Source organism: Dama dama, chromosome 20 (genome assembly GCF_033118175.1).
Source record: "Dama dama isolate Ldn47 chromosome 20, ASM3311817v1, whole genome shotgun sequence".
Taxonomy (NCBI): Eukaryota; Metazoa; Chordata; class Mammalia; order Artiodactyla; family Cervidae; genus Dama; species Dama dama.
Genome location: NC_083700.1, coordinates 89,252,684 through 89,280,218, shown reverse-complemented (window position 1 = coordinate 89,280,218; position 27,535 = coordinate 89,252,684). Strand labels below are relative to the sequence as shown.

General features: G+C 36.0%; 1 protein-coding gene across 4 annotated transcripts; it reads right to left on the bottom strand.

The window, feature by feature from the left end:
* Positions 1-792: 792 nt before the first annotated feature.
* TMEM59 (transmembrane protein 59) lies at positions 793-27,499 on the bottom strand. 4 transcript variants are annotated; one of them, XM_061121824.1, is made up of 9 exons: positions 27,221-27,499; positions 23,525-23,557; positions 22,419-22,524; positions 20,794-20,888; positions 17,793-17,945; positions 15,652-15,733; positions 14,373-14,457; positions 10,653-10,761; positions 793-1,431 (listed from the first exon to the last, which is right to left on the bottom strand). In XM_061121824.1, exons 1-9 carry the CDS (start codon positions 27,407-27,409, stop codon positions 1,276-1,278), a joined length of 1,008 nt encoding a protein of 335 aa, XP_060977807.1. In that variant the 5' UTR covers positions 27,410-27,499; the 3' UTR covers positions 793-1,275. The 4 variants fall into 4 exon arrangements, with proteins under 4 accessions (XP_060977807.1, XP_060977808.1, XP_060977809.1 ...); XM_061121825.1 differs by having other exon boundaries at positions 14,373-14,454; positions 27,221-27,498; XM_061121826.1 differs by lacking the exon at positions 23,525-23,557 and having other exon boundaries at positions 27,221-27,495.
* Positions 27,500-27,535: the final 36 nt, after the last annotated feature.

Below are 27,535 nucleotides of genomic sequence, written 5' to 3'. Positions count from 1 at the left end.
TGTGTTTTTATAATTGTATTCTCACACAAAATAAGAGACAATGACTGCTTGGCAACCACTTAGTAATTTCCTCTTTTCCCCATTTGAATGTGTTCACATACTTTCTAACCCTCTATCTACCAAATCTAGACAACCTACTACTTAGAAAACTAAAACCTATTATCTTGTGACCAAAGCCTTACTTGGTTAATTGTATTTTCTTTTGACTCAGAGAAAGCTAACGACTAGGCTGAAGGTAAGTTAGTGACTCACTCTTCAGTCAATTGGCACTACTGCAGTTGCCAGTAATGCCCACGTGAGTGAAAAAATAATGGTTTGCAAAGTCATTTAAGATTTCATGGTATAATGACACTGAATCACTTTAAGACTGTAGTGTATTATGTTACCTGATGTCATTCTTATTTTTGTACCTGTATTGATAATAATAATAATAAAGGAATGATAATAACCACCATTTTCTGCAAAGTGGAATCTAAACAGTCCTGCATCACTAGAGTCAAATTCTTACTGTCAAAATGAAGTTTTCTCTGAAAATATCTTTAACTTATACTTGACATGCTTTATAACAGAGAAAAATAGTTCTTTGGAAAGATCCATCCAACAGAAAAATCTATAGTCTGTGCAAAATAACATAAAATACACTTGTAAAAAGATCATTTTTGCTTTCATTTGCTTCCTGATCATATAGCAATAAACAGACACAGAACATTTCCTGTTTATTTTCTGGGTTGGGCAGTGGCAAAAGGGAAAATCTGGAAAGTCAGCTGCATTATTAACTCAAATTTCAGCACATAATTATTCAAAGAAAATTTTAATGATTTCAGTTCCATACAACTGAAAATGTAGTGTATCAAAGGGTATTTTCTACTAAACTTCAAATTACAAGTTGTTGGCCATTTCTGAGCAACAGCATCATTTCCTACTGAGTATTCAGCTTATTAACTAAGGTGAGTGACATGGCAGGCGGTAGGGAAGAACAATGATCAGCTCACAGAATTTGGCTAAGAAAGGAAACAAACAAAAACAATGCAAATAATAATTAAAATAGCTACAGATATTAGTAAAATAAAAATACAATCCTAAATAGCCATCTCTTAAATTACTAGAAAAAAATTAAAGGTAAAGTTACAGCAAATACAGTCTTCACAGATTTGGGTAACTTTATTTGCATTTAATAGTGATTTTTAAGCCCTATATCCAATGAAACCATTTTAAAAAGCTCTATGAGGAATGGAAACTTAGATGTCTATTCCACTTTTCTTAAAAAAAAAAAGCTTAAATTTCTGAATGAGCAAGATTCACTTTTGCAGGTAGAGGCCCTGCTTCTTCATGATCTTCAGCTTTAGATCTAACAACCACAAGAGAAGAAGCTGGATATCTGTTTAACTTTTGTTCATTCATAAATTCCAAGTCACCATAGATACTCAGCTTCTGCAAAGGAAAAAAAAATCAATCAATGAATATTAGCAATTTGGATAATTAGGAACCTCTCCAAGTAAGGTTTCAAATAGCAAATTAATATGCTAAGATTTGGTAAAAAAAAAAAAAAAGAAGAAGAAGAAGATTATAGATATGTGATTCAATTCCCAGTGGATAGTCAAATAAAAATTTTCCATATGTCCTGACTTAAAATACTTACAAATTAACAACTGAGTATCAGGAAAAATTGCTCAGGTTTAAATGGAATAAGTGTGGTCATACCACACCTGGTATTGATTCTGGAGCATGGATTATGGATGCTTGATGCCTTGAGTGATCAATTCCTTTGAGATTTTATCTCTCCAACCAAGTGGTCAAATGATTTGGAGTAAGTTCCTCTGCTACTAAATGTTCTAAATTAACACATATGGAAAATGGTATGTACGATTTTAAGTCTGTGAGTAGAACAAAATATATATATGAAATAGTTTAACATTGACAGAAAGGTCTTCATGAACATATAAAAGTTCAAATTGTTACTAACATACTCAAAAAGATACTAAAATGAAAGAATGAAAGCATAAACAGGCACTACAAAGGAAACTATAAGTAAGGTGAAAAGACAGCCCTCAGATTGGGAGAAAATAATAGCAAAGGAAGAAACAGACAAAGGATTAATCTCAAAAATATACAAGCAACTCCTGCAGCTCAATTCCAGAAAAATAAATGACCCAATCAAAAAATGGGCCAAAGAACTAAACAGACATTTCTCCAAAGAAGACATACAGATGGCTAACAAACACATGAAAAGATGCTCAACATCACTCATTATTAGAGAAATGCAAATCAAAACCACAATGAGGTACCATTACACGCCAGTCAGGATGGCTGCTATCCAAAAGTCTACAAGCAATAAATGCTGGAGAGGGTGTGGAGAAAAGGGAACCCTCTTACACTGTTGGTGGGAATGCAAACTAGTACAGCCGCTATGGAAAACAGTGTGGAGATTTCTTAAAAAACTGGAAATAGAACTGCCATATGACCCAGCAATCCCACTTCTGGGCATACACACTGAGGAAACCAGATCTGAAAGAGACACGTGCACCCCAATGTTCATCGCAGCACTGTTTATAATAGCCAGGACATGGAAGCAACCTAGATGCCCATCAGCAGATGAATGGATAAGGAAGCTGTGGTACATATACACCATGGAATATTACTCAGCCGTTAAAAAGAATTCATTTGAACCAGTCCTAATGAGATGGATGAAACTGGAGCCCATTATACAGAGTGAAGTAAGCCAGAAAGATAAAGAACATTACAGCATACTAACAAATATATATGGAATTTAGAAAGATGGTAACGATAACCCTATATGCAAAACAGAAAAAGAGGCACAGAAATACAGAACAGACTTTTGAACTCTGTGGGAGAATGTGAGGGTGGGATATTTCAAAAGAACAGCATGTATACTATCTATGGTGAAACAGATCACCAGCTCAGGTGGGATGCATGAGACAAGTGCTCGGACCTGGTGCACTGGGAAGACCCAGAGGAATCGGGTGGAGAGGGAGGTGGGAGGGGGGATCGGGATGGGGAATACGTGTAAATCTATGGCTGATTCATATCAATGTATGACAAAAAAAAAATAATAATAATAATAAAATAAAAATAAAATTAAAAAAAAAAAAAGAAAGCATAAACAGCATCAGGGCAATGTCATAAAACTCACTGAAGTATAATGGAAATGTCTAATATCTTTTGAAAGTACGTCTATTTAGATACAGGTTTACCTTCTAAAGGTAGAAAAAGAAAAGTTTTTACTAAGAGGTGGGGTAGATTTTGTTGTTAACGCATGTGGCAATAAATCTCTGATTCTGTGAGCTAAAAACTGAAGCGCTGACATTATTGACAGGGCAACTAACTATATTAAAAAGATAGGGACTTCCGTGCTGGTCTAGTGGCTACGACTGCACTCCCAAAGCACGGAGCCCAGGTTTGATCCCTGGTCAGGGAACTAGATCCTACATGCTGTAACCAACAGTTTGCAAGCCACAACTAGAAGATCCCACACGTCACAACTAAGACCCAGTGCAGCCAAATAAATAAATAAGTAAAAAACAAATATGTATTAAAAAAAAAAACAGAACCATATACAAGTATATTAATGTTGGAAAGATGCTTTTAGTAGGTGCTGAATAAAGAGCACCTTCGAAGTTTAAGTATCTACAATATCAATATGTACAATATGGAGCGTAATGCTCAGTGAAAGAGGCCAGTCACAAGAGACCACACATATGGATTGTCTATGGCTGGTAAAGATGCTTGGAGGAAGTGGGGAGTGACTACTAGTATGAGTTTCCTTTCTGGGGTGATGAAAATGTTCTAAAAGTGATTGTCATGATGGCTGCCTACTTGAACACATTTCTGATGTGGTCTGCTATCTACTGTTTCAAGGTAACAATAATCCTTCAACAAGGAAGTGGCCCAGTACTTGACACTTTTCCACTTAAGAGAAAATTTTCAAGACAAATTCAATGGTTGATGGATTGGACATGGACCTGATATAGTGAGGCCTCCTTAAAATCCAAATTAATAATTTGGGTTTTATTTGGGTGATAATTTGCTCTGAGGAACAATAAAAGAAAAACTTTCACAATTCTACTTAACATTTAAAAGCCTTGAAAAACACTGCTTAACATTTAAAAGCCTTGAAACAGTGACAGAAACTGTTTAAATGATTTCAAACATCTGTACGGAAGAAGCTATCTAAAAGAACAAGGAGAAAGAGTAAAATTTGTGCAGAGAAATGGATGGGAGCATATGGATAACCTCTAACCAGTACATTTAGTGATTTTGTAGCTACTCTGTATTCTCAAGTGAAAATGAAAGTGGTCGCTGAGTTGTGTCTGACTTTGCGACCCCATGAACTGTAGCCCACCAGACTCCTCCGTCCATGGAATTTTCCAGGCAAGAATACTGGAGTGGGTTGCCATTTCCTTCTCCAAATTATCAATCAAATACAAGGGTACAATAAAGGTATTTTCAAATGTGTTAACTTGGAAAGTTTACTGCCCAAGTATCTTTTATGAAAAAAATTACTTAAGGAGGTATTTCAAAAGTAAAGAGGAATCTAAGGAAGAAAGCAACATACAAGAAACAGTGGCAACTGAGATGACTTTGCTGGGAAGAAAGCCAGAACAAAACAAAAAAACAAACGTTCCATTAAGCAGAGAGATTTGGAAGATTCTCCTGGGAACACTTTTTAAGAATTCAGGTTTATAATTTGCTTTCATGTGACTCTAATCACCACTGTACTTGGTTCTATTTTGAATATCTACATAATCATAATATTGTAAATATGGATTTTAAATTTTCAGATCAACCAATAGCAGAGTCTGAAAGCATATATACAGAAGAATGAATTTATTTTATTTCTCAAGGATTTAACTAATGAAAATTGAGAGTTAAAGAGTATAGGAAGAAAGTGAAAAGCAGTAGTAAGGAGTCAACAGAAATTTATAAAGCATTCACTAAAAGTATGCAAAATAATAATACACATTGTAAAAACTAGGAAGTGAAGAGATGTAAGTGAGAGACAGTGTAAGGGAACTAAACTCCTCATCTATAGTAGAAGGACATCAGATAAAAAGCAAAAAATAAAAAATTTTAAAAAGGCAACTGCATGGAAAAATGTTTTAAAACTACTGACTGGTTTATCTGAGAATTGAGGAAGAGGAAATCAATTTTATTAGTCGTTCACTGTTAGTCGACTACTTAGTCGTGTCTGACTCTTTGCGACCCCCCTGGACTGTAGCCCGAGAGGCTCCTCTGTCCATGGAATTCTCCAGGTAAGAATACTGAAGTGGGTAGCCATTCCCTTCTCCAGGGAATCTTCCTGATCCAGGAATCAAACCCAGGTCTCTGGCATTGCAGGAGGATTCTTTACCGTCTGAGCCACCAGGGAAGCCCCTTATGTCACATGTATTACTTCTAAAACTTAAATTCAAATACTAAGTATGTATTTGGGCTTTAGGCCTGGCTTTTCTCTAACCAGTTAGGCAATCTTAGGCAAGTTATTATACATAAATCTTTTCCTAGACTCAAATTTTTTTCTTTCTTAAATTATGAAAGTTAAGATAATACATTTATAGAAGACTTGGAAAATACAAAGTTATGCATAGTTCCACTATATGTTACAATTATTTTTTAAGTAGACAGATTAAGATTTTTATCTGGAGTTTCAATATCAAACTCTCAAAAATTAATAGAACGAGTAGAAAAAGTAGAAGGATATAGTAGACCTGAAAAGCAACTATGAGCCAATTCATCATAATTAAGGTTTATACAGTTTTCACACAGTAGAACACAAATTCCATTCAAGTTCTCATAGATATAAACCAGGAGACCCTGGAACATACACAGAGGCATAAAACAAAGGGCAAAAATTTCATGGTCTAAAGGTATTGAAATCTTAGAGAGTCTGTTCTCTTATCACAGTGGAATTATGGTAGAAATCAGTATCAAAAGATATCTGAAAATAACTCACATATTTTCAAGTGCAAAGTGATATTTACCAAGAGAGATCTCAGACTTAGCCATCAAAAGCCCAAGTTAAAAGACTGAAAATGAAAAAACTGCAGAGAAGCAAGCATTTAAATGAGAAATAAATATCAAAATGAGAAATTAATATTAAAGATACTTTTAAAACACCATGTATTTGGAAATTAAATGTCCCTTTTAAATGATGGATGTATCTAAGAAGCCATAACAAGGAAAGTTAGAAAATATTTGTAACAGAATAAAAATGAAAATTCTGACTTTATCAGAGTTTGTTGCATGTAGCTTTAGCTGCGCAATGCAACCAGATACCAGGTGGAATCTTGAATAACGTAAGAAAACAAGTAATGGATTCTAGCATAAAATTTTGTGAAATCTGAACAAAATCTGCACTTTAGTTAACAATACTATATCACATGTTAATTTCCTATTTTGTGCTTTGTTTTACAACACAGTATTTCTTTATATTCTCAAATTGGATTAGAAATTTCAAGCCTCAATTTAAAAAAATCACTAAGATAATAATAAGCTTTCTAGTCTTTAAGCAATAATATTATATGCCACAATAAATGGAACTATATCAAAGTTTTGAGTGAATGTAAGTTAGAAATTTAGCGTTCTATTCATACTTAGACAAGTGGAATCAAAATGTCATACATTTTTTAGCTAGGCAAAAATCCATAGGTTTTCTAAAATATACATATTATACATACTATTTTTATATGTATGTATAAAAAACTTACTACATTTAATAAAGGCTTGAGAAAGAACAAAAATCCACAAAACTAAATTTCTTAACAGAATTTAGATTAAAAAGCTATGGCAGCTCTGGCATTTATATAGTTTTTTGATTGTCTCTCTTGAGACTTAAAGATTCAAAACAGCAAGATTCTTGGTTTTTTTTTTTAAAGACAAAGAAAATAATGTTTATTATAGTTTAAAACATGTTTCATTCTACTCGAGTCTTGAAACCTTTAACATTTAACTTTGTTCATCGTGATCTTATTCTTCATTGTCTTTCTAATTTCTTGAACAGGGTCGTTACCTGTTCACACTGGATGTTACCAGTAAGTATGTGTGATTTACTAACGTGAATATTATTTGGAGTCTTCTAAAACTTTTTTTAACTCATCATGTGAAATCAGATGATCATGGGTTTGGCAAATAAAAAAGGAAACAAACAGATAATAAGATAACAGAGGCAGCATTTATATGATTACTTGTTGCTTCGGTACTTTTCTGAGGCTGCCTGATCTCTAGAAAGGAATATCCAATACTGCTGAACCCTGTTTTAATAAGTCAGGTTTGACGTGGATGACAACTCTTTACTATCTTAAATAGGTAGTTCAACAAGAGAAAGGCATTATTTCATGATGTTTCCCCAAAAAATGACATCTTAAATGTGAAAGAACAGGGGGGAAAAGTGGAGAAATAAGGATCAAAATCTTTAGAAGTCAAGTTACTCAAAATGATACTGCATTAAGATCAACCAATGCCCACTCTTTCTGGCACTATTATTAAATGATGTATGATGACTATTTACTATGTGCAAAAGAGGCTAAAGATAAGTTATTTCAGAATTTTCCTAAATAAGAAGAGCAAAGCTGTTCATAAGTTTCCAAGACTACATTTCTGGCCTTTATTACAGACATTTTAAGCTTTATTTGTAGTGACTGAAAAGGAAGCTTTTAATATTTCATGTTTGAGTTCAAGATACCAGGTCTATACTGAAGACAGACATATTCTCTCAGCAGGTTTCTGATTTCTTATAAACACACGGGATTATATATGCAAACTATATTAACAAAATATAAATAGCATTGTTCACTGCTTATATAGGTTAAAATGCACTCTCATGTTACTATGGAGAGGGGTCAGAAATAATTTATGTTCCAAAAATAAAATCAATGAAAAGGTTTTATAAAAGTAAATTTTAAAGTAGGTGACTTAAATTCTCAGCTATTTTTACAGTAAATTAAGGAGAAAATATCAGAAAAGGAGTATCTACACTGCAATATTTTAAAAACATTAATATGTATTGATATAGTTCAGTAAAAAGAAATCCACTAAAATGGCAATACAAAATAGTTCTGGATGAGTGATTTTTTTTCCTGCTTCATTTTTTTTCCCCCTGCTTCTTTATATATAACTTTATAAATTCTATGTCAAATATATAGAACTTTTATAATTAAAAATAGAGTTGAAAAAACATTATTTACTTAGCTAGTGTGGTTTCAAATACAAAGTAAAGCCTAAAAGCAGTGAATACAAACAGCTGTCTTTGATACATTTTTCTTGAAAATGTATCTTAGAAAAGTATATATTCTTTGAGGGTGTCACCATATTCTTGATTGTTAAGGACAGGAAGAAGAGTTCTAGAGAGGGGCAAAGTGACACCCATATGCAGATATCAGGAGGGAATGTAATAACTGCTAATATGACTCCACATGTGGTTCTAATGCTTTAGGCTTCATGATCCAGGGGTGTGGGGGGCATATGTGGAAACAGTGAGATGCTCTACAAACAACCTGGAAATAAGGGGAGAGAACTTCTCACAGAATTAAAACTATACAATCAAGACAAAATTTATCACAGCAGAGACAACATCTAAAAGGAAAAGAAAGCTCAAAAGTCATCTGAAAAGGAGGGACGGATTCCCAGGTCTGTAAGATGTAATCAAACACCAATGAGAGGCATTGCTATGTCTAAACAACACCAGAAGATGTCAATTCTGTAAGTCAAGTAAGGAGATTAAGAGAGGAAGAACTATGAAATGTCCATCTAGGAACTGTTTCAGTAAGCGTTTGAGCATCCTGGCTCAAAAACATAAACCATGTGGTACTGGTGGTGTTCAAATTCCTAGTGTCAGAGGTTACACAGATGAGCTCCTGATATGAGTCACATTATCAATTTCCCTAGTGATGGAGGGTAAAACAAAAATTTATTACTACAGGTTTGTAGCTTTGCTGCTGTGAGGATTTAGAGTCATGGGGCAGTTCAAAAGTAAGTTAACAGGCAAAGGCAATCCTATATAAGATGTCTAACTTCTACTTTATCAAGAACCAAAAAAATGATTAAAATATCGACATCAAAACTAAACAGGAACACAAGTAGGTAATAAGCAAAGAGGATGTTCAGATGGTATCATAAACAGATGAGTTCTTTAGAAATTTACCCACTCTCTGATATTTCCACAATTCAAGGCAACCCTGTCTAACTTTATCCATTTGTTTAAAAACTGTCCACTTTTCTCTCTCTGCTAATCCATATCATTCTTCAAAGTTCAGGTCAAGACCCTCGTGACCTATCCTGACAATCCAACACATACTCTCTGCTTTCCTTAACACTTCATATATTTATTATTTGTGCCACTTAAATAGTTGATCAGCTGGAGGAAAGATGGTATATAGGAAAAGACATAGGAGTTGCAGAGTCAAAAGACAGGAGCTTAATTCCAGGCTCAAAACTTTCATAGCTGTGCAACCCCAGCAAAGTTATCTAAACTTCACAAGCTTATTTACTCATCTACAAAATGAATAATAAAACCTGCTTTAGAGTTGTGCTAGACATGTAAGATTCATGAAAACTTTGTAAATTTTGAACAACTATATAAATATCAGTTATCAACATTATCCTATCCCAATTCTGTGTGCCTATATCCCATATGGTCTTAATAAAAACATGAAAAATATTATCTGAATCATTATTCATGTGTAAATCTTATAGCATATCTTTATATTCTGTGAACATAAGAGTACTGTTTAAGCATCATGCTAGGGACATGCTAACTACTTATTATCAGATTCTATTTTAATTTCCCTCCTTCCTTCTTTTCACTCTTTTTCTACTGGATTTTGAAGGCACACAAGAACTACAGTTTACTTCAGTTGGATGTGATGTCAATAGAATTTATTTTTAGTTACATAAATAATTTTTCTTCCTTTAAAGCTAAGTTGAATCATCAAATTAGAGGCTTTTTCTGAAACAAAAGCCCTTTATCTCATGATTCCTGGGCCAGTTAAATTTTAATTAACAAGAAAGTCAAGATAGTGTTCCATCTCTCTCAGAGTATAGCAAAACACATTACTCAAAATCAAACGCTTCAGCCTTGATGCTTCTAAAGCAACAATTATTCCTTAACATTTGTGGCAATGTTAAATTTAAAATTTGAAGTAGTTCCACAAGACTTCTTTCTTATTTATCACCTTAGAAACATGTCAATGGGTTTTTTTCAGTCTCCAAGGCCTACGAGGGGATTCCCTGGCAGTCCAGTAATTGGGATTCTGTGCTTCTACTGCAGGGGGCAAAAATTTGATCCTTGGTTGGGGAAATTGGATCCCTCGAGCCATGTGGCATGGCCAAAAATAAATAAATAAATAAAAATTACAAAAAAAAGAAGACCTAGGGAGAAGAGAGACATTGAACTCAAGTCAGCCAGTGTACACTGGTCACTATAGTAGTTAGCACGACAGAAAATTGGGAAGTGATGCTTATGCTTCAAACCTGTAATTCTCATGTGTGCCAACCCCCCTGTGTGTGATTAAAACCGCCAAATTTTCTCTCATTCTATTAGTAGAAAGGTTTTGCTTTTCTAGTTAAACAAACAAAACATTTGAAAAAGGAAATGATATGGCTCAGTCTTCAAATGGCCTAAGGGTTAGAATTAAATTTACCTCAGAGGGCACATACTGCTCCACAGCTGTAGCAACAGTTGCACAACAAATCCAGAGCAACACCATCACAGAGAGGACAAGAGTCATGGTTAAAATCCACCCAGAGTTACTGGGGAAAAAAAAATCAACAGTTTTGTTAAAATTGCATAACATTAAAAACAGAAGGCTCTTAACAATTAAAGGCAATCAATTTTGTATACTTAGTTTAATACTACAAAATTTTATGTGTACTACCCTTAAAACTATTTAAAAAAAACATACAGAAGAAAACATTATAATAGCTATTATATTAGGATGATATAATCCTCCATTTCTCAAGCTTCTATAGCATGGCTATAAAACTTTTATAAATTAAAAAAATCAGACATATTGGCTTTCTGCTAAATATATAAAATTAAAGCAAATTATTGTTAAGGATTTTTTAAAATTACTAAATGAGATAAAGCAAATCAAAGTGTTTTATAAACTGTATACTGCTACACAAATATATATATTTTTGCAAGGTATTATGATAACACTAGCTCTAAGAAAACCCAATACCCCAAAGAATTAAGGTACAGAATAGGTAAATTATGAAACAATAACTGTTTTATAAAAGGACTCAGAACAGGCTTCCAGAAGTTAACTTCTCTATTATATTTCAAATATTTAACTTGCCACAATTTACTTGAATTTCAATTTACAAGAGTATATCTATTATGAGGCATTCTGTATTCACCACAGCATATCTTAAAAAAAGATAGTTATATTTTTCTTATGATTAAAATATCTCAGTGTAGAAGGCTAGTTACAAGAATTAGTAACTGGAGTTTTTTCCATAATTGACCTATTGTTTGCCAAACTATAGATTAAGATTCAAAGAAAAAGCTATTCTTAAAACGTTAGATTTAAAAGAGTAACATATAAAGTCTACAAGCAATAAATGCTGGAGAGGGTGTGGAGAAAAGGGAACCCTCTTACACTGTTGGTGGGAATGCAAACTAGTACAGCCGCTATGGAAAACAGTGTGGAGATTTCTTAAAAAACTGGAAATAGAACTGCCATATGACCCAGCAATCCCACTTCTGGGCATACACACTGAGGAAACCAGATCTGAAAGAGACACGTGCACCCCAATGTTCATCGCAGCACTGTTTATAATAGCCAGGACATGGAAGCAACCTAGATGCCCATCAGCAGATGAATGGATAAGGAAGCTGTGGTACATATACACCATGGAATATTACTCAGCCGTTAAAAAGAATTCATTTGAACCAGTCCTAATGAGATGGATGAAACTGGAGCCCATTATACAGAGTGAAGTAAGCCAGAAAGATAAACACCAATACAGTATACTAACGCATATATATGGAATTTAGAAAGATGGTAATGATAACCCTATATGCAAAACAGAAAAAGAGACACAGATGTACAGAACAGAATTTTGGACTCTGAGGGAGAAGGCGAGGGTGGGATGTTTTAGAGAGAACAGCACTGAAACATGTATATTATCAAGGGTGAAACAGATCACCAGCCCAGGCTGGAGGCATGAGACAAGTGCTCGGGCCTGGTGCACTGGGAAGACCCAGAGGAACTGGGTGGAGAGGGAGGTGGGAGGGGGGATCGGGATGGGGAATACATGTAAATCCATGGCTGAGTCATGTCAATGTATGACAAAAACCACTATAATGTTGTAAAGTAATTAGCCTCCAACTAATAAAAATAAATGAAAGGAAAAAAAAAAAGAATAACATATAATGACAAAATGTTAAAGGGTAGTAAGGCACCAGTAAGATGCTAGGTAGTGTAGTATTAAGTGTCAGGGAATGTTTGACGGGAGGATTCCTATGTGCTGTCTCTCATGAGTCCTTTGTCCCTCTTCAAGCAGAACAGCACGCTGCTCCCAGTGACTGAGGTCATTGTGTGAGGCAGGCTTGGGTCTCCTTTAGTAAACATCCTCTTTAGGACAAAACTGCTTAGTCTCGTTCCCCTTTCTTGAGATATGGATTGTCTCCTGACCTTGTGACTAACATTACCCCTTGTTCCCTTGGTAACGGTTGCTGTACGTTTGGTTTTCTGATCTCTATCACTCCCGAAAGAAGTTTCTTGTACCACAGCCTATATATACTCATAGGAAAATCATTAAAGCACCTTTGCTCCATCAGAGCTTAGGTCCCTGGGTCTTTTTTCTCTCTCTCTCTTTCTCTCTTTTACTTTCTTATCGTCAACTCTGTACCACCAGGTTCCGGTCCATTAAAGGACCCCAACAATTAAGGATAAACTGTAGGGAATTCCTTGATGGCCTAACAGTTAGGACTCATTGCTCTTACTGCTGGGGCCTTGGATTCGATCCCTGGTCGGGGAACTAAGATCCTATAAGTCGAGTGACGTGACCAAAAAGGAAAAAAAGAATAAATGGTAACTTAAGATTAGGCAATGACTTAGGTTTCATAAAACTTATCAAACTGCAACAAAAATCCGAAACACGGAATGAGAGAAAAAGTCCCCTCTTTTGGTACAAAATCAAAAGCAGGTTTAGAAGGAAAAGGAAGGGAAAACCTGAAGTTCAATTCTTATTTTCTTACCCAGTCTTTAAAATAAAAAGTACCTGATATCTGATTAAAACCTGTCAAGAAACGATTTCTACTCTAAGAAGTTACAGGAAGCATGCAGTGTGGACTACTGAAGTGTTACACTTGAGATACACTCCACTTGTTCACCTCTCTACTCAAGTGCTTGACCTGGTAGATAACCATCACTAAGTGCTACTGTCCCTTTTTATGGTGAGGGGCTGCAGGTGGTTGTAGGGGGAAGGCTCATATCAGAACTCCTTAGAGGAGTAGAAGGTTGCATACTTTGATAGAACCCTCCTCACTCTAGAAGATTTCATATTTCTTCCCAAGAGGGCACAAGGTACCCATTACCCTCACCAGTCCACTTTCCCGTGCCACCCTAAGAATCTTTGGCATGGAGATGACACTCAGTATAAAACACAAAGCCCTCCTTAATCTATAGCCCTTATCCACCTCCCCTAGCCTCCTGTCTGGCTATGGAGATATAAAAATGAAAATCCAACCCTCAAACCATTCAAATACAGAGTCATCCCTTGGTACTCCCAGGGCAATGGTTCCAGGATTGCAACCCCCTCCTATACCAAAATCTGAGGGTGATCAATTCCTTTTTATAAGTGGCATAGATTTCCACATAACCTACACACATCTTCCTCTACACTTTAAATAATCTCTAGATTACTTATAATACCTAATAAAATGTAAATGCTATATAAATACAGTTGATCCTTGAAGAACTTAACTTTGAACTATGTGGGAGAATTTATTTATTTTTAAAAATTTTGTTTTTTTAATTGAAAAAAATTCATGTGAATTTTTTTTTCAATAAATATACAGTTGGCCCTCCAACTAAATTAATTAAAGCTTAACTGAGATGTCTGAAGAAGTGCATATTGTAACATAAATCAAAGACCCCCAACGAGAACAAGAGTGCTTCTGTACTGCGGGAAAAAAACCCTTGGGTTTTATTAAAGTAGAGTGAGTTATCACCTTTTAAACAAACCAAAACATCCAAAAGTACAGTTTTTGTAGGAAAAAGATGAAAAAAAAAGTTTGTTTTTTTTTTACTTTTGAGCAGTTAATATAACTTTAAAATAATAAAAAGGACTGCATCTCTCTGATACAAGCCAGATTTTATCTTCTGTATATATAAGTGAAGATGAATACATACAGAGACAGGCATCTTAAAAAGCCATCACTTTCTCCATCTTCAAGATAGTTCCTATGTGCTTGTGAACTTCTCATTTGCAGATCTGCTGAAATAATAAGGTACAAGTTAATGATATCCTATATTCCAAAAGGGGGTCTCAAATGACTGCTTCTAGATATACACACTGTACCCAGTTATTTCTGTAAATGTAACCTGGTATATTTATAATGAATGCAAGTTCCTCTGGAACATTAAAAACCAACTGGATACTATACAACATTATGAATTTCCTAATTTATTTTTAAATTTTTATTGACATTGATGCTTTCCATGTCTGAATGTAATAATGGTTTGTTCAAATCTAAAGTTAAAGATGGAGTTTTCCTGGTGGTCCAATAGTTAAGAATCCGCCTGCCAAGGCAGGGCACAAGAGTTTGATCCCTGCTTCAGGAAGATCCTATATGTGGCGTGGCAACTAAGCCCATGCACCACAACTACTGAGTCAGCAGTCTAGAGCCTGGGGGGCATAACTATTGAGTCCACACACCGCAACTACTGAAGCCTGTGCTCTGCAACAAGAGAAACACACACACTGCAATGAAGAGTAGCCCCTGTTCTTTCCAACTAGAGAAAGCCCACAAGAGGCAATGAAGACCCAGCACAGCCATTAAATAAATAAATCTTTAAAAAAATAAAAAGATACAGTTAAAAGATTATTTTGGTGGGTGAATGATGACAATGTGTACTGTCATCATTCACCCACCAAAATAATCAGAAAGTTAAAATCAGTATCGAAAATAAGGAATGAGTTAATACATTGAAAAAGGTAAGCATAGTTTTAGCTTGATGTTTTATATTTCTGTGAGTTTAACTTCACTTCTAGCATAGAAATAAAAAGAGAATAAAAACATATTTTCAGGGTAGTTTCACTATTTGGTTAGTTTATTGGAAGATACCAGGACATCTCCTTAGTTCATACTCAAAACATCCTTAAAGGAAAACGAAATGTTTTTAGAATAGTGATTATCAAAGTGTGATCCCCAGACCAGCCAACAGAACCCAGCAACCTGTTAGAAATGCAAATTCTCATGTCTTATCCCAGATAGAGTAAATTGGAAACTTTGGAGGCGGGGCTCAGAAATGCTTTTAATAAGCTCTCCAGGCCATAATTCACAATAAAGTTTGAGCACCACAGTTTTAAGCTATTTATTCACCTTCCAATAATCATACAACCAATTCTACCACCATCAGATCTGACTGCTAATGTTTTTAATCCTAGGCTACTTAAAATAAAACTTACAGGACATTTTGCTTAGTGACGATTCTTTCAAATTTGTAGGCTCCTGCTCCAACTGTGGTGCATACTGGATTTCTGGTTTAGACTAAAATGATAAGAAAGCAATTAAGTCATTTGTACTTCTTAAGCCTTTCTCAGTAGCAAGTTCTGTAAAATATCATCTCTATAGACATTCAAATTGAGAAAAAGTAACAGAAGTATGGTATAAAAAATAAAACACAGTAACTACAATATATATTTTAATTGCTTGTGCTAAGCACTAGATCCAGTGTCTTGCAAAGAAACAGATTTCCATCATTGTCAAGAATAGTCAGTTTAATTTCCTTACAACATTAAAAAAAGAAAAAAATAGATTACAACATAGTACATTATCATACCCGATAAAAAATGAGTTCTAATTCTGGTTGATCAGGAATAATTTGGCAGACTGCCAAAATTTCTGGTTAGACACATCTCTTATGTTTTCTCATCTGAAACATTCTATTCTTTTCTACATATGAGTAACTCATAAATTTTAGCTCAATACTCCATACTTTAGGGCTTCTCTGGTGGCTCAGCAGTAAAGAATCTGCCTATCAATGCAGGAGATGTGGGTTTGATCCCTGGGTTGGTTGGGAAGATCCTCTGGAGAAGGAAATGGCAACCCACTCCAGTATTCTTGCCTGGGAAATCCCATGGGCAGAAGAACATAGCCGGCTACGATCCACGGCGTTGCAAAGAGTCGGAAACAACTAAACAACTAAAAACATAGCTAACAACTCCATACTTTACATCTTCACGTAGCTCTGATGCTCTGGAGTAGGGGGTTTCTCCATCATAATCATTCTTAAGTTGACACAAAGAGAAAAACAGTTAACCATACATCTAATCAGGAATGAAGGATTCCACTCTTAAGAGTCAACTTAAGTAGCTTTAGGAAACAGAACTTACTCATGAACTTAAGAGAAAATTCCTTCTGTGTTTCACATATTACCAAATCACAGGGTAACCAAGACTCAGGATGATGCTAAAAATCACATACTAGGCTTACAGTAAACCACTCACTTGGCAGTGATAATTAAAAGGTTTACTTTAATTATTTCCTGAGAAAGCATCATAACATAATTCGTTGGCTGGTAAATTCGAGGAACTTAACAACCAAATTAAAAAGAAGACAGCATGGTAGGGTGGTATATGAGCCTTGGAGCTAAAGTAACAGGTTTGACACCTAATTCTGTTACTTCTGGCAGTGTGACCTTAAACAAGTTAACCTCGCAGTTTCCTCATCAATAAAGCAGCTGTAATGCAACTTCAAGAAGTTGTTTGGAGAGCTGAGACAAAATATATAAATGTCTGGTACACATGAACCTTCACCAAACAGCAGCTATAATTATCAAATCCCATGATAAACAATGAACTGGGAGAAAAGTTCTCTCTCTAGAAGGCAACATGCTTCTTCAACAAGCTCTCATCAGAGTTAAGAGGAAAAGCACTATTAACAACTAAAAATTATGTCCCATTGCTTTTCTCTAATATCCATATGTGGTATAAATACACACCATTATTTATATTCAAACTGCATTAATTTTCCTTATCTCTTATATCTGCTGCTGCTGCTAAGTCACTTCAGTCGTGTCTGACTCTGTGCGACCCCATAGATGGCAGCCCACCAGGCTCCCCTGTCCCTGGGATTCTCTAGGCAAGAACACTGGAGTGGGTTGCCATTTCCTTCTCCAATAAATAAAAGTGAAGTCGTTCAGTCGTGTGCAACTCTTAGCAAGCCCATGGACTGCAGCCTAGCAGGCTCCTCCATCCATGGGATTTTCCAGGCAAGAGTACTGGAGTGGGGTGCCATTGCCTTCTCCGCTCTTGCATCTATAGGTTTCATTTTATTAATTAACCACTCTAAAATTTAGAAGACTCAGAGATTTTGTTAGATACAGATCAATAGGCTTTAAATAGATTTCCAGTGGGCAGAGGGAGGAGTAAATCACATTGGGTCCTGATACCCAATGTAGGTTTTAATGCAGGCTAAAAAGTAATTATTATTTGATAATAAATATTTGTAAGGGACTAAGTATGTGATTCTATGCTAAGATATTCATTTAAAATATATACATTACTACTGTTAGTATTGAAATGAATCTATGAAGCACAGTTATCACCTGGAATATAACTATTTTTCCATCATCAGCTTGAAGATAAAAAGTCCACGAAGAGGTTATGAAGCTCTGTGCAGAGTCCACCATATCACTCCAGAATGATCTTACCAGAGTTAGAGGGAACAGTAGATGCATTTTTGGCATCAGGGACATGAGCTTAAAAAAAAAAAAAGATTAAATCAAGGTGAAATATATTATTTATATACAAAAGAACAATATAATCAAACCCTTATTTGGACAGAGTATAAAACAAGTGATTCTATTATCGTCATTAGCATCAGAGTAAACTCTTCATTATCTATGCAATTAACCATGAGAAGCTTAAATTCCTAGGATCCTTTAATGTACCACCTAATACAATATAAGCTACCTGTCACCTCTATGAAATTAACATGCTTTTGAATTAGGTCCAAAAATGCAGAGAATCTTAATTCTTCTCTTTTGATTAAACAAGGATTAACAAGGCCTGAAGAGGTAGAAGGGGAAGGGACAAATCTTTAATACTTTCATGTAAAATGAACCATCCCCTAACACACACCAATAGAAAAAAGGAAGGTAAAAAATCAATCCAAGGAATATACGCATAAAATGTGAGATATCTGATAACAGGGCAGAGTGAGGGAAATATTTACCAGCTGACTACATACAGTAAACTACTGATGAGATTTTTACATTAACTGGTATCATCTCCCCTTCAATTCTGACTATTGACTAATTCAACAGCAGTGAGCCCCTCTAGAGAATAAGCATGAGACACCATTCACTAAACTCTAGGGATAGTTTTGGTTCTGGCTATATTTCAAAAGAATGACAGTATGGGGTTATTAAGAGAGAAGAGCTTTTAGAATCAGAAGAGATTTGTATTCATGATCTAATTTTTCCATTGAAAAGCTGTGAAATCATTCATTGATTAGTTCACTAAATAAGCATTCATTGAGATTATAAATTTTAAGAATCAGAAGCCAAGTTTGTTTTATTTATCCACATATGTCTGTGTTTAATCTATGCAGGACAGAGGTGAAACACAGGGTGACACATGTGTATGGGGAAAGGCATCTAACCCAAACTGGGGTGAGAGGTGGTTAAGAAGGCTTCACAAAGGACATGATACTTGCCCTGAGTCAAAAGGATTCACTAGGCAGATACAGAATAGAAGAAACAAGATATAAAGTCACAATGAACATATTACAAACATTAAGAACTTCTCAATTAAGAAAAAGGGAAATAAAAATGGGCCTTAAAAATTAGAAAGTATGTTTAAAGTTACTTGTAAGAGAAACACAATTTAAAACTGTAATGAAAGTAGTACACTGCCGGGGACTGGCAGGAGGAGGAAACGACAGTGACTGCTAATGGGTAAGAGAGTTCTTTTTTTGATAATGAAAACGCTGTGGAAGTAGATAGTAATGATGGTTGCACAGTCTGGAATAGACTAAAAACTACTGCACTGAATACTTCAGAAGAATGATTTTTATAGTATGAATTATATCTCAATTTTAAAACCTGATAGAAACTCCATACAAGGCAATTTTGCTCTATTTCTCAAAATAAAAATGCATATACTTAACGCAGCAATTGTATTCCTATGACTTTATTCTAGAAATATAAATGTGAAAAATACGCATTATATGTAAATCTAAAAAATTAGAAACAACCCTACATGTCCATAAACAAGTGAAGTGAAAGTGAAAGTGAAGTCGCTCAGTCGTGTCCTACTCTTTGAGACCCCATGGACTGTAGCCTATCAGGCTCCTCCGTCCACGGGATTCTCCAGGCAAGAATACTGGAGTGGGTTGCCATTTCCTTCTCCATGGGATCTTCCCAACCCAGGGATTGAACCCGGGTCTCCCGCATTACAGGCAGATGCTTTAACCTCTGAGCCACCAGGGAAGCCCCTATAAACAAGAGACTACTTAAATAAATGATACATCCATATAATGAAATATATATGTAGTGGAAAAAAAGGGTAGACAGTCTTTAACTATACTTGTAGTTTAGAAAAGAATACATGTATCCTTGTATATGTATAAAATACCTCTGCATTGGTAACCCTGGCTACATTAATGGAGGAAAATGGAGTGGTTAAGAGATACAGGGGTAGGAAACTTTTCACTATACAACTGATCTTTGAACAATGGCAAGGGTTAGGGGTGCTAAAATCTGTGAATATACACAGATTATAGTTGGTCTCCCGTATTTGTGATTCAGCATCTGAGAATTCAACCAATTGTAGATCATGTAGTGCAGTATAACATTAAGAAAAAAACAAATTCAAGTGTAAATGGTCCTGCAGTTAAAATCCACGTTTTTCAAGGGTCAACTGTATGTGTGTATATATATATACACATATTTTTTTCTTTTTTACCTTTTGAGTTTTGTACCATGTGGTTGTATTTCCTATGCCAAAGTTAATAAAATTCAAAAACTTTTCCCCGAATGCTTAGATAGAGTATGAGGGGTAGAAATTCTAAGAGATGATATAGAAGAGGTAATCAGAAGCCAGGCTGTGATAAATGGTTTGGATTTAAACCTGTATATAATCGGAAGCTACTGAAGTATATAAGATAGAAGAATCATGGCATGAGATTTCCATTTAGAAAATAAATATGCAGACACAGACTAAATGATAGACTAGAAGGGGCTGACGTGGGAAAGCAGACTGGCAGTTAATTTAGTAATACAGATGAGAAAAGATGCTGATCTAAGGCAATGGCAGGTAGGGTAAAAGGAACTCTCCATTTCTCTGAGCCTCAGTTTTTTCATATGCAAAATGGGGATAATATTGTCACGGGACCAAGAAAAAAAAAACAAAATGAGATATGGGTGTGAACATACCTCTTAACATTAAAGCATTATACAAAAATACCTGACTTTTCTATTTGCAAAAATAATTTGCTTGCTGAAGACTAATTAGAATACTGAAATAGGATCATGTGAACAATACACATTTCAACACAAAGTGCAATCTAAGCAGGCATTTCTGAAGGGCAGTATTGTTTCGTACTTGTTCTTGTCTCAATTCTGCGTATGGCAGCTGATTCTGGCAACCAAGATGGCAAGCATATTGCTCATCAGATTGGGAATATGCTTCTGTACATGCTGGAAGAGAAAAAACAGTAAATTACAAGAAAAAAAGAGAAGGAGAGAAAGAAAAGGGATAGAACAGAAAGTAAGGAATTTGGCATTTTATAAAGCAATTTATTATACTTAAAAATTATTTCATTAATACGAATTTTCATATTTGGCAATAACAGCAAATGTTTTATTTTACTAAAATCCCATATCTTCTGCCTCCCACAAGTCAAATGTTTCAGGAATAGATCTATTAATTACACACTCAGGCTCTGGCTATATGATGACATTCATATGAGGTGAACCTCATAGCTAAGGTTTGCAGAAAAGAAAAAACACTGAATTGGCAACCTGGAGCAATCTGGCTCCATCCATCTGTTGGCTGTGTATGTGACCGAGGTAGAGCTATTTAACCTCTCTGACTATTTATTTTTATTATGTCTAAAACAGTATTCTGTAGGTGGTATTCCACCTACTTTATGGGGTTGAACAAAATGATACACTTTAGTAATTTATACAAATATATGATATTACTGTTAAGAACTGGATCACTGAGTTCAGCAGCAAGGGTATTCACAAGGCAAAGAAAAATAAAACAATCAGTCTAACATCCTAAATTCTGAGAAAACTGAACTTTGAAAATGTTCTGCAGCAGGATTCCAAACTTGGAATTAGTCTCTACCACATATATGCTCTTTACTTAGTTTACTAGAGCCATTTCTTTCCTGTGATATAACACTTTACACCACAATTTTATTTTTCTTTCCACCCAGTCATGCATTTGTAGTATACTTCTCGAAGGTACTAGATAATAAACTGAACAGTATTATGCACATATAAAGATGGCCAGTTAGGAGACTGAGCCATAAAAAAAGAGGTTATGATATCACACAGGGTAGATGGAAACAGTGGCATAGTGATAGGGAGAAAGCTACCTCACTGCACTGAATAAACAGTGTAAGGTAATGAATGAAGAAAATTCCACTATAGTTTTTTAAAAGCCAAATATCAATTTTGTCCTGATTACAGGTTTCTTTTATTAAACACATCACTTTGGGCAAAAGGTAAGAATAGTGGCTTAAGAGATGACAAAGACTCTAGTTACTTCTTTTATTGGCATGACTCACAAAGAATACACTATTAAATACTGAGTCAAAGGCCTGATTCAGTAAAAAAAAAAACAACTTGGGAGCTAAGTCAACTAGCCTATGATTGAAAGGCTTAGGAAAATTATACTATCCACTGAAAGGATAGTGATGAATTTTGAGAAGGGTAATCACTATTGCATTTGTCTAAACCAAATACTTGGTTAAACAAAGGTGTTCCTATCTATAGTACAAAATAAATACTGTCTCAACAAATAGATGAAATTTAAAGCCCATGAAATTTCTAGCAGCAGCTCTTAGAAGTTCAACTTTATAATAATTAAAATATGCTTGATGATTAGTTTAAATAGTATGCTTGTCATTTTCCAAGGAAAATACATAAAAAGCATAACACAACTCAAAGAAAACACCAATGTTATATACTGCTGATGTCATTAGCATAGCATCTTACCAGATTCACATTCCAATTTGGTCCGATTTAAATCAATTCCATCATCCACAAACTGACAAATTGAAAACAGCCTGCAACCTCTCTGACATGCGTACAACTCCTCTTCCTAGGGAGGTCAAGAACAGGGAGGATTAACAAAAAAAAATAGTATTTTTCCCTTATGGGGGAAAAAAGTCAAAAAGAAAGCAAAGTTAGTAGGGTTTATTATAAATTGTCCAATAAAAGTTTTATAACTGAAAGAAAGAAAAATGACAGAAGTCAGGTAATACTTAAGGCTATATAGTCTGCCGCATAAAGAAGTTTTAATTTCTTACTTTAACAGTGATATCCAAAACAAATAATAAGTGATATAAAGAAACCAAGTGCATAAAAACATCACCCTTTTCCTACAGTCCATGGTCATATTTTGGGGGGAAAAGTTGAAAATAAAAATAACAGTGACATAATCAGAACTTTAATAGAGGCAAAAATGAGAAAACAAGTACTTCAGGACCAATGGTGTACTTCTGCCACATAAATATTTATACAAATCATCAGGCCTATCAGGAAAAATATCATGACCAGTTTTACATAGCAGATAGTGCTATAAAGGCCCCCACAAAGTGAGGTACACATTTAGAAAAATGCTTAAATGAAAGGATTTTTAAAAACTCAGTTTACCTGAACTGAAAACAGAAACAAAGGCAACATGTGACATATGCAAAAGGCCAATGGAATCAGCAAGACTTAGATTAAAACCTTTCAGGTCAGCATGCACATTACTTTACCTATCTAGTGATAAACGTCAAAAAGGAAATAAAAGCTATAAATTACCTCTAAACCCCTCAACAATGCTGGAAGACAGCTATTCCTAGTGCAGTGCCCGGAACATTGAAGGTGCTCAATAAATGGTAGTAGTGTTAATCATAATAATACATTTTAAAAACAGAAAACAACAGTTGTAGGCATCATTGTATTTGTGTGAGAGCTCAAGAGAAGATTTTCATTGCTGGAAAATGTGAACAGCTCAGTAAGACTAATGACAATGCCTTCAACAGGCTTTCCTTTGGTGAAATGTATAGTATTTGAAACAAACCAGTATATGTGGGGAAGCCCCCTCAACTTACTGTGGGATCCACTGTGTACAAACTGGCAGGCACCTAATAAGGAAGGAAACAGCACGTGCATATACCAGTTAGCAACCAATGGAATACAAAGTTATGCATTTCTTTCCAGCAGGATTAGTAAAATTTGTGCAGCAGCAACAATCCGTTAAGAGGAGATGGCTGCAGTCTAGTATTTATTGTTGTTCAGTCACCAAGTCATGTCAGACTCTTCACGACCCCCTGGACTATAGCACACTAGGCTTCCCTGTCCCTCACCATCTCCCAGAGTTTGCCCAAGTTCATGTCTGTTGAATCAGTGATGCCATCCAACCATTTCATCCTAATTGTCTAATATTATACAATCTTTATTATACAACTTTGAAGGTAGTGCATTTCTGGATGTCAGTTCTAGCTGCATTTATTGTTACAGTGAAATTGAAGGAGTTTTAACCATTAAAGTAAATTTTACACCTGAGTAGCTTTCATAAGACAGTAGAATTCTCTCATGTCTTTGGAGCACCACGGTACTTCCTACTATGGCATGGAGAAGTATGAGCTCATTAGTATGAGCTATACTGCAAGCCATTTTGCTTTCAGCTATGTTTTCTTTTATTAAACCAATCCAATAAGCCCTCCAGTACGATTTTCAGAAGAGAGTGTAGCATGGTAAAAGAGTCTAGGTTCAGGAATTAGCCCTGGTTAGTCACTCAGCCTCATCATTTATTCTGCACAACCTTAGGCAAGGGCCTTAATCTCTCTCAGCCTCAATTTCCTTAGTTGTAGAACACTGACAATACTTACATGTCAATCCTGAAATATGATGAGGATTCTGTATTTTATTTACATATTATTTTATATCCTAGGATCATTAATATTATGCTATACTATCTAATAAACAGATATGACATTAATAATATATTTTGTGAGCACCCACAATGTACCAGGTACAGTGTTAACACTTAATATATCATAGGACACCTGGCACAGAGCAGGCACTCAACTGGTAGCAATTAAGTCATATCCTTGTTCTAAATAATTGTTTCATGTTTCATACAATGTTTCATGCCTTATGCATCCAAAATTACTGGCAAGCTCATATAAAATATACCTTCTCTAATTTAGACCAAATCCTCCTTAAAGGAACCCTACTATCTATAGATTTTACACGCATTTTCTTATCCTGAGCTAAGTCAAGCTAACTATTCTCTTATTCAGCACTACTAATATACTGCACATACAAAACTGGCCTTATGACATCTAACAAAGGAAAAAACTATCTGTTGCCATGTGTTAGGTACTGTGCTAAGAGTACCATGTATATTATCTTTAATCCTCACACTTACTCCGCAAGGTGTAAGGATTTTTTTTTTTTTTACAGTTGACAAAATGAAGTCATGAGAAGTAATTATCAAGGACACACAGATACGTAACTGTAAAGCGGGAATGAAACCAGGTTTGTAAGGTTCCAGAGCCCTCACTCTTACAAATGACCAGGCTGACTCTAATTACCTTTATTATTCACAGGACTTATGTCTCCTGTATTTGGACCCAGACAAGTTACACAATTCTACCTCTGAGGAAAGTGAAAGGGTGAAATATGATAATTTTTAAGTACCTACTACAAACAAGTAAAGTACCACGCTTTCTTGCAACAAATAATTTTGAAAAAGAGTCATTAAAATGAGATTTCTATTTGCCAGTCACAAATATCAGACCAAGAGAGGCTTTAGGAGCTTGTAAATTTAAATAATATAACACCCACTGCTTTTTTCCAAACCATAAAGCACAATAATTTGGCGGAAGACCAAAGGACATTAGTGAAATAATTAAATATTTTTAATCTACAACTTTATTAATAGAAAGCAGTACAGTGTAGCCAGTTTTAGGATTGAATTCCTGCTACTCCACTACTTCTTGGCTATGTGACTTAGGTCAAGTCACTGAACATTTCAGAGCCTTGACTTCCTCAGCTGAAAAGCCCAACTTGGCAGGGTGAGAATTAGGGATAATGGAGGTAGATCTCCCATCATACTGGCTAATAAGACAGCAGGCAGTTTATAAACTTTAAGTCCAGGACAGGAAACCAGGTGATTTAGAGTTCCTAGGGAGAATAGTTTTACTGAAAAAGAAAGAAAGATTTATAGATATCACATCAATTGTTAGAAAGTAGTGGATATTATAAAAGTACTCCGAGGTTCCAGAAATGTCTAACCTTTTAAATTGCTTATTCTCCAGCATATGTACTCAAGTAACTACAAATATGCTAGGAAAATCCCCAAAAAAGGGCGGGGGTGGGGGGTGGGAGGTGTGTGGGAGGGAAGGCCAGTATATCCAAACACTATAAAGATACAAAATAAATCACTGCCCAATTCCAGGCCAAATCATTATTAATTTCCTCACACAATCCTGTTACTTATGAGCGATTTTATAAAAAGAGAAGGAAATAATGTATTCAGGAGCAGTACACATTGATTTAAAAGTCTAGAAGCCAGAATTCCTCATTTTTCTCTCTTGATTGCTAACGATATATTTGTCTCTGATAATTTGATAATCCCCTCTCCCACACTTTTTCTTGAAGACTGATAATCCTCAAGCAATGTAAAACCCAGCAGTAAACACATATATGGGCAGAAACAGCATTTAGAACTTTTCATTTCAAAAGCCTGAAAGCACTTGCCAATAAGGAACATCCTAAACTTTTTCTCCTAGTCACTTTGTAGTTTGAGAGAGCAAAGAGGCCTAGCCACATGTTTAAGCATATAGCATATGGAAGACAAAGCAAAAACAAGGGCAGAAAGACCAGCACAAGCTGTTATAAAGAAAGTCAGTGGTGTGGAGGGCGGGGCTTATGCCCAAATCACATATTTGGAAGGGTGGGGGACAAACCATGCAATTTAGGATGCTCAGTCAACAGTTATTAAGCTGCAAAAACAACTTGAGAAGTGGAATGGAATTAAAGGAAAGGCTGCACCTAGGGACGGACAAGGAGGGGAGGAAGGGTCACTCTCTTCGTAATATGTGATCCGCTGCGAGGGCCAGTCTCGTTTCTTTCCCACTCTACTAATCTCCTGTCTTCTGCTGCACCGAAAGGTAAGTTCTCTGAATGTAGAAACCTAACTGCTTTTTCTCTAAGCCGTCCCAGTCCCAGTCCCAGTGTCAGCACCTAGCACACAGTCACTCAACACAGGCGGAAAGCCCGCTGAGTGTCTCCCCACTCCTTAGTACATTTCATACTATGGTGGAATTATCTACTTGTCTGACTCCAGGTACTGACTGCAGGCTTCCAGCCCAGAGAGGCGCTAAGGGAAGAGGGGGTTAAGAACTAACCTTTTAGTGGACTGGCGTATCTGCAGCTTTCCCCCCTCCGCCCCGCCATCCCTGGAAAGTGAAGACCCTGCATTAATCATCTGGATCCTCCTTCCCCTCCGAGCGTTCTTCTTCCCCGCCTTCCCCGTAAAACCCCAGAAAAAAAGGGGTCGTGTCTTGCTTATTTTTCTGTCCCCGGCCTATTACAGGGTAGGTGAGGCACAAACTTCCGGTAATTACAGCAGAAGCGGGATGCGGGTAGGATTAGGGAAGAAAACAGGAGCCACATAGATGGGAGACAAAGGTTGAAGGGTGGATTCAACATCAGGCTCCCAGAAATGACAGAGGTGCGGGAGAGCGGAAAGATGGGCGACCAGGGAAGGGCTGTAGCCCGGTTCGGACGGGCCCTACCTTGGGGTAGGTGTGCAAGGGATACGTCAACTGACAGGCCCGGTGACAAGACGCCGTATCACCCAAGACCGAGTCAAACGCTTCAGCTGAAGCGGTTCCCGAGCCTCCGGCCAGAGCCATGGCCAGCAGCAGCAGCGGCGAGATCCCCAGTTGGGCCCTGAGCCATAGTCTCCCCTTCGGCACCGCCATTTTGTTTGCCTCTGTCACAGCAGCACAGCTTGTTGCTGTTTTCTTTTCAAGGTTCCTCCTCCTTCCGGGACCAGCCCCTTCCCCGCCCCGCGGGCCGCTGCTTCCGCCTCTGTAGTCTTCACAGCT

What these genes read in the sequence shown, in the direction of transcription:
- TMEM59 (XM_061121824.1), bottom strand. Translation starts at nt 27,409, where the DNA reads ATGGCGGTGCCGAAGGGGAGACTATGGCTCAGGGCCCAACTGGGGATC. An exon ending in CAAATTGGAATGTGAATCTG is followed by an intron (nt 20,889 to 22,418) that starts GTAAGATGCTAT and finishes TTTCTCTTCCAG; the next exon opens with CATGTACAGAAGCATATTCC. An exon ending in CAGAATTGAGACAAGAACAA is followed by an intron (nt 17,946 to 20,793) that starts GTACGAAACAAT and finishes TTTTTTTTTAAG; the next exon opens with CTCATGTCCCTGATGCCAAA.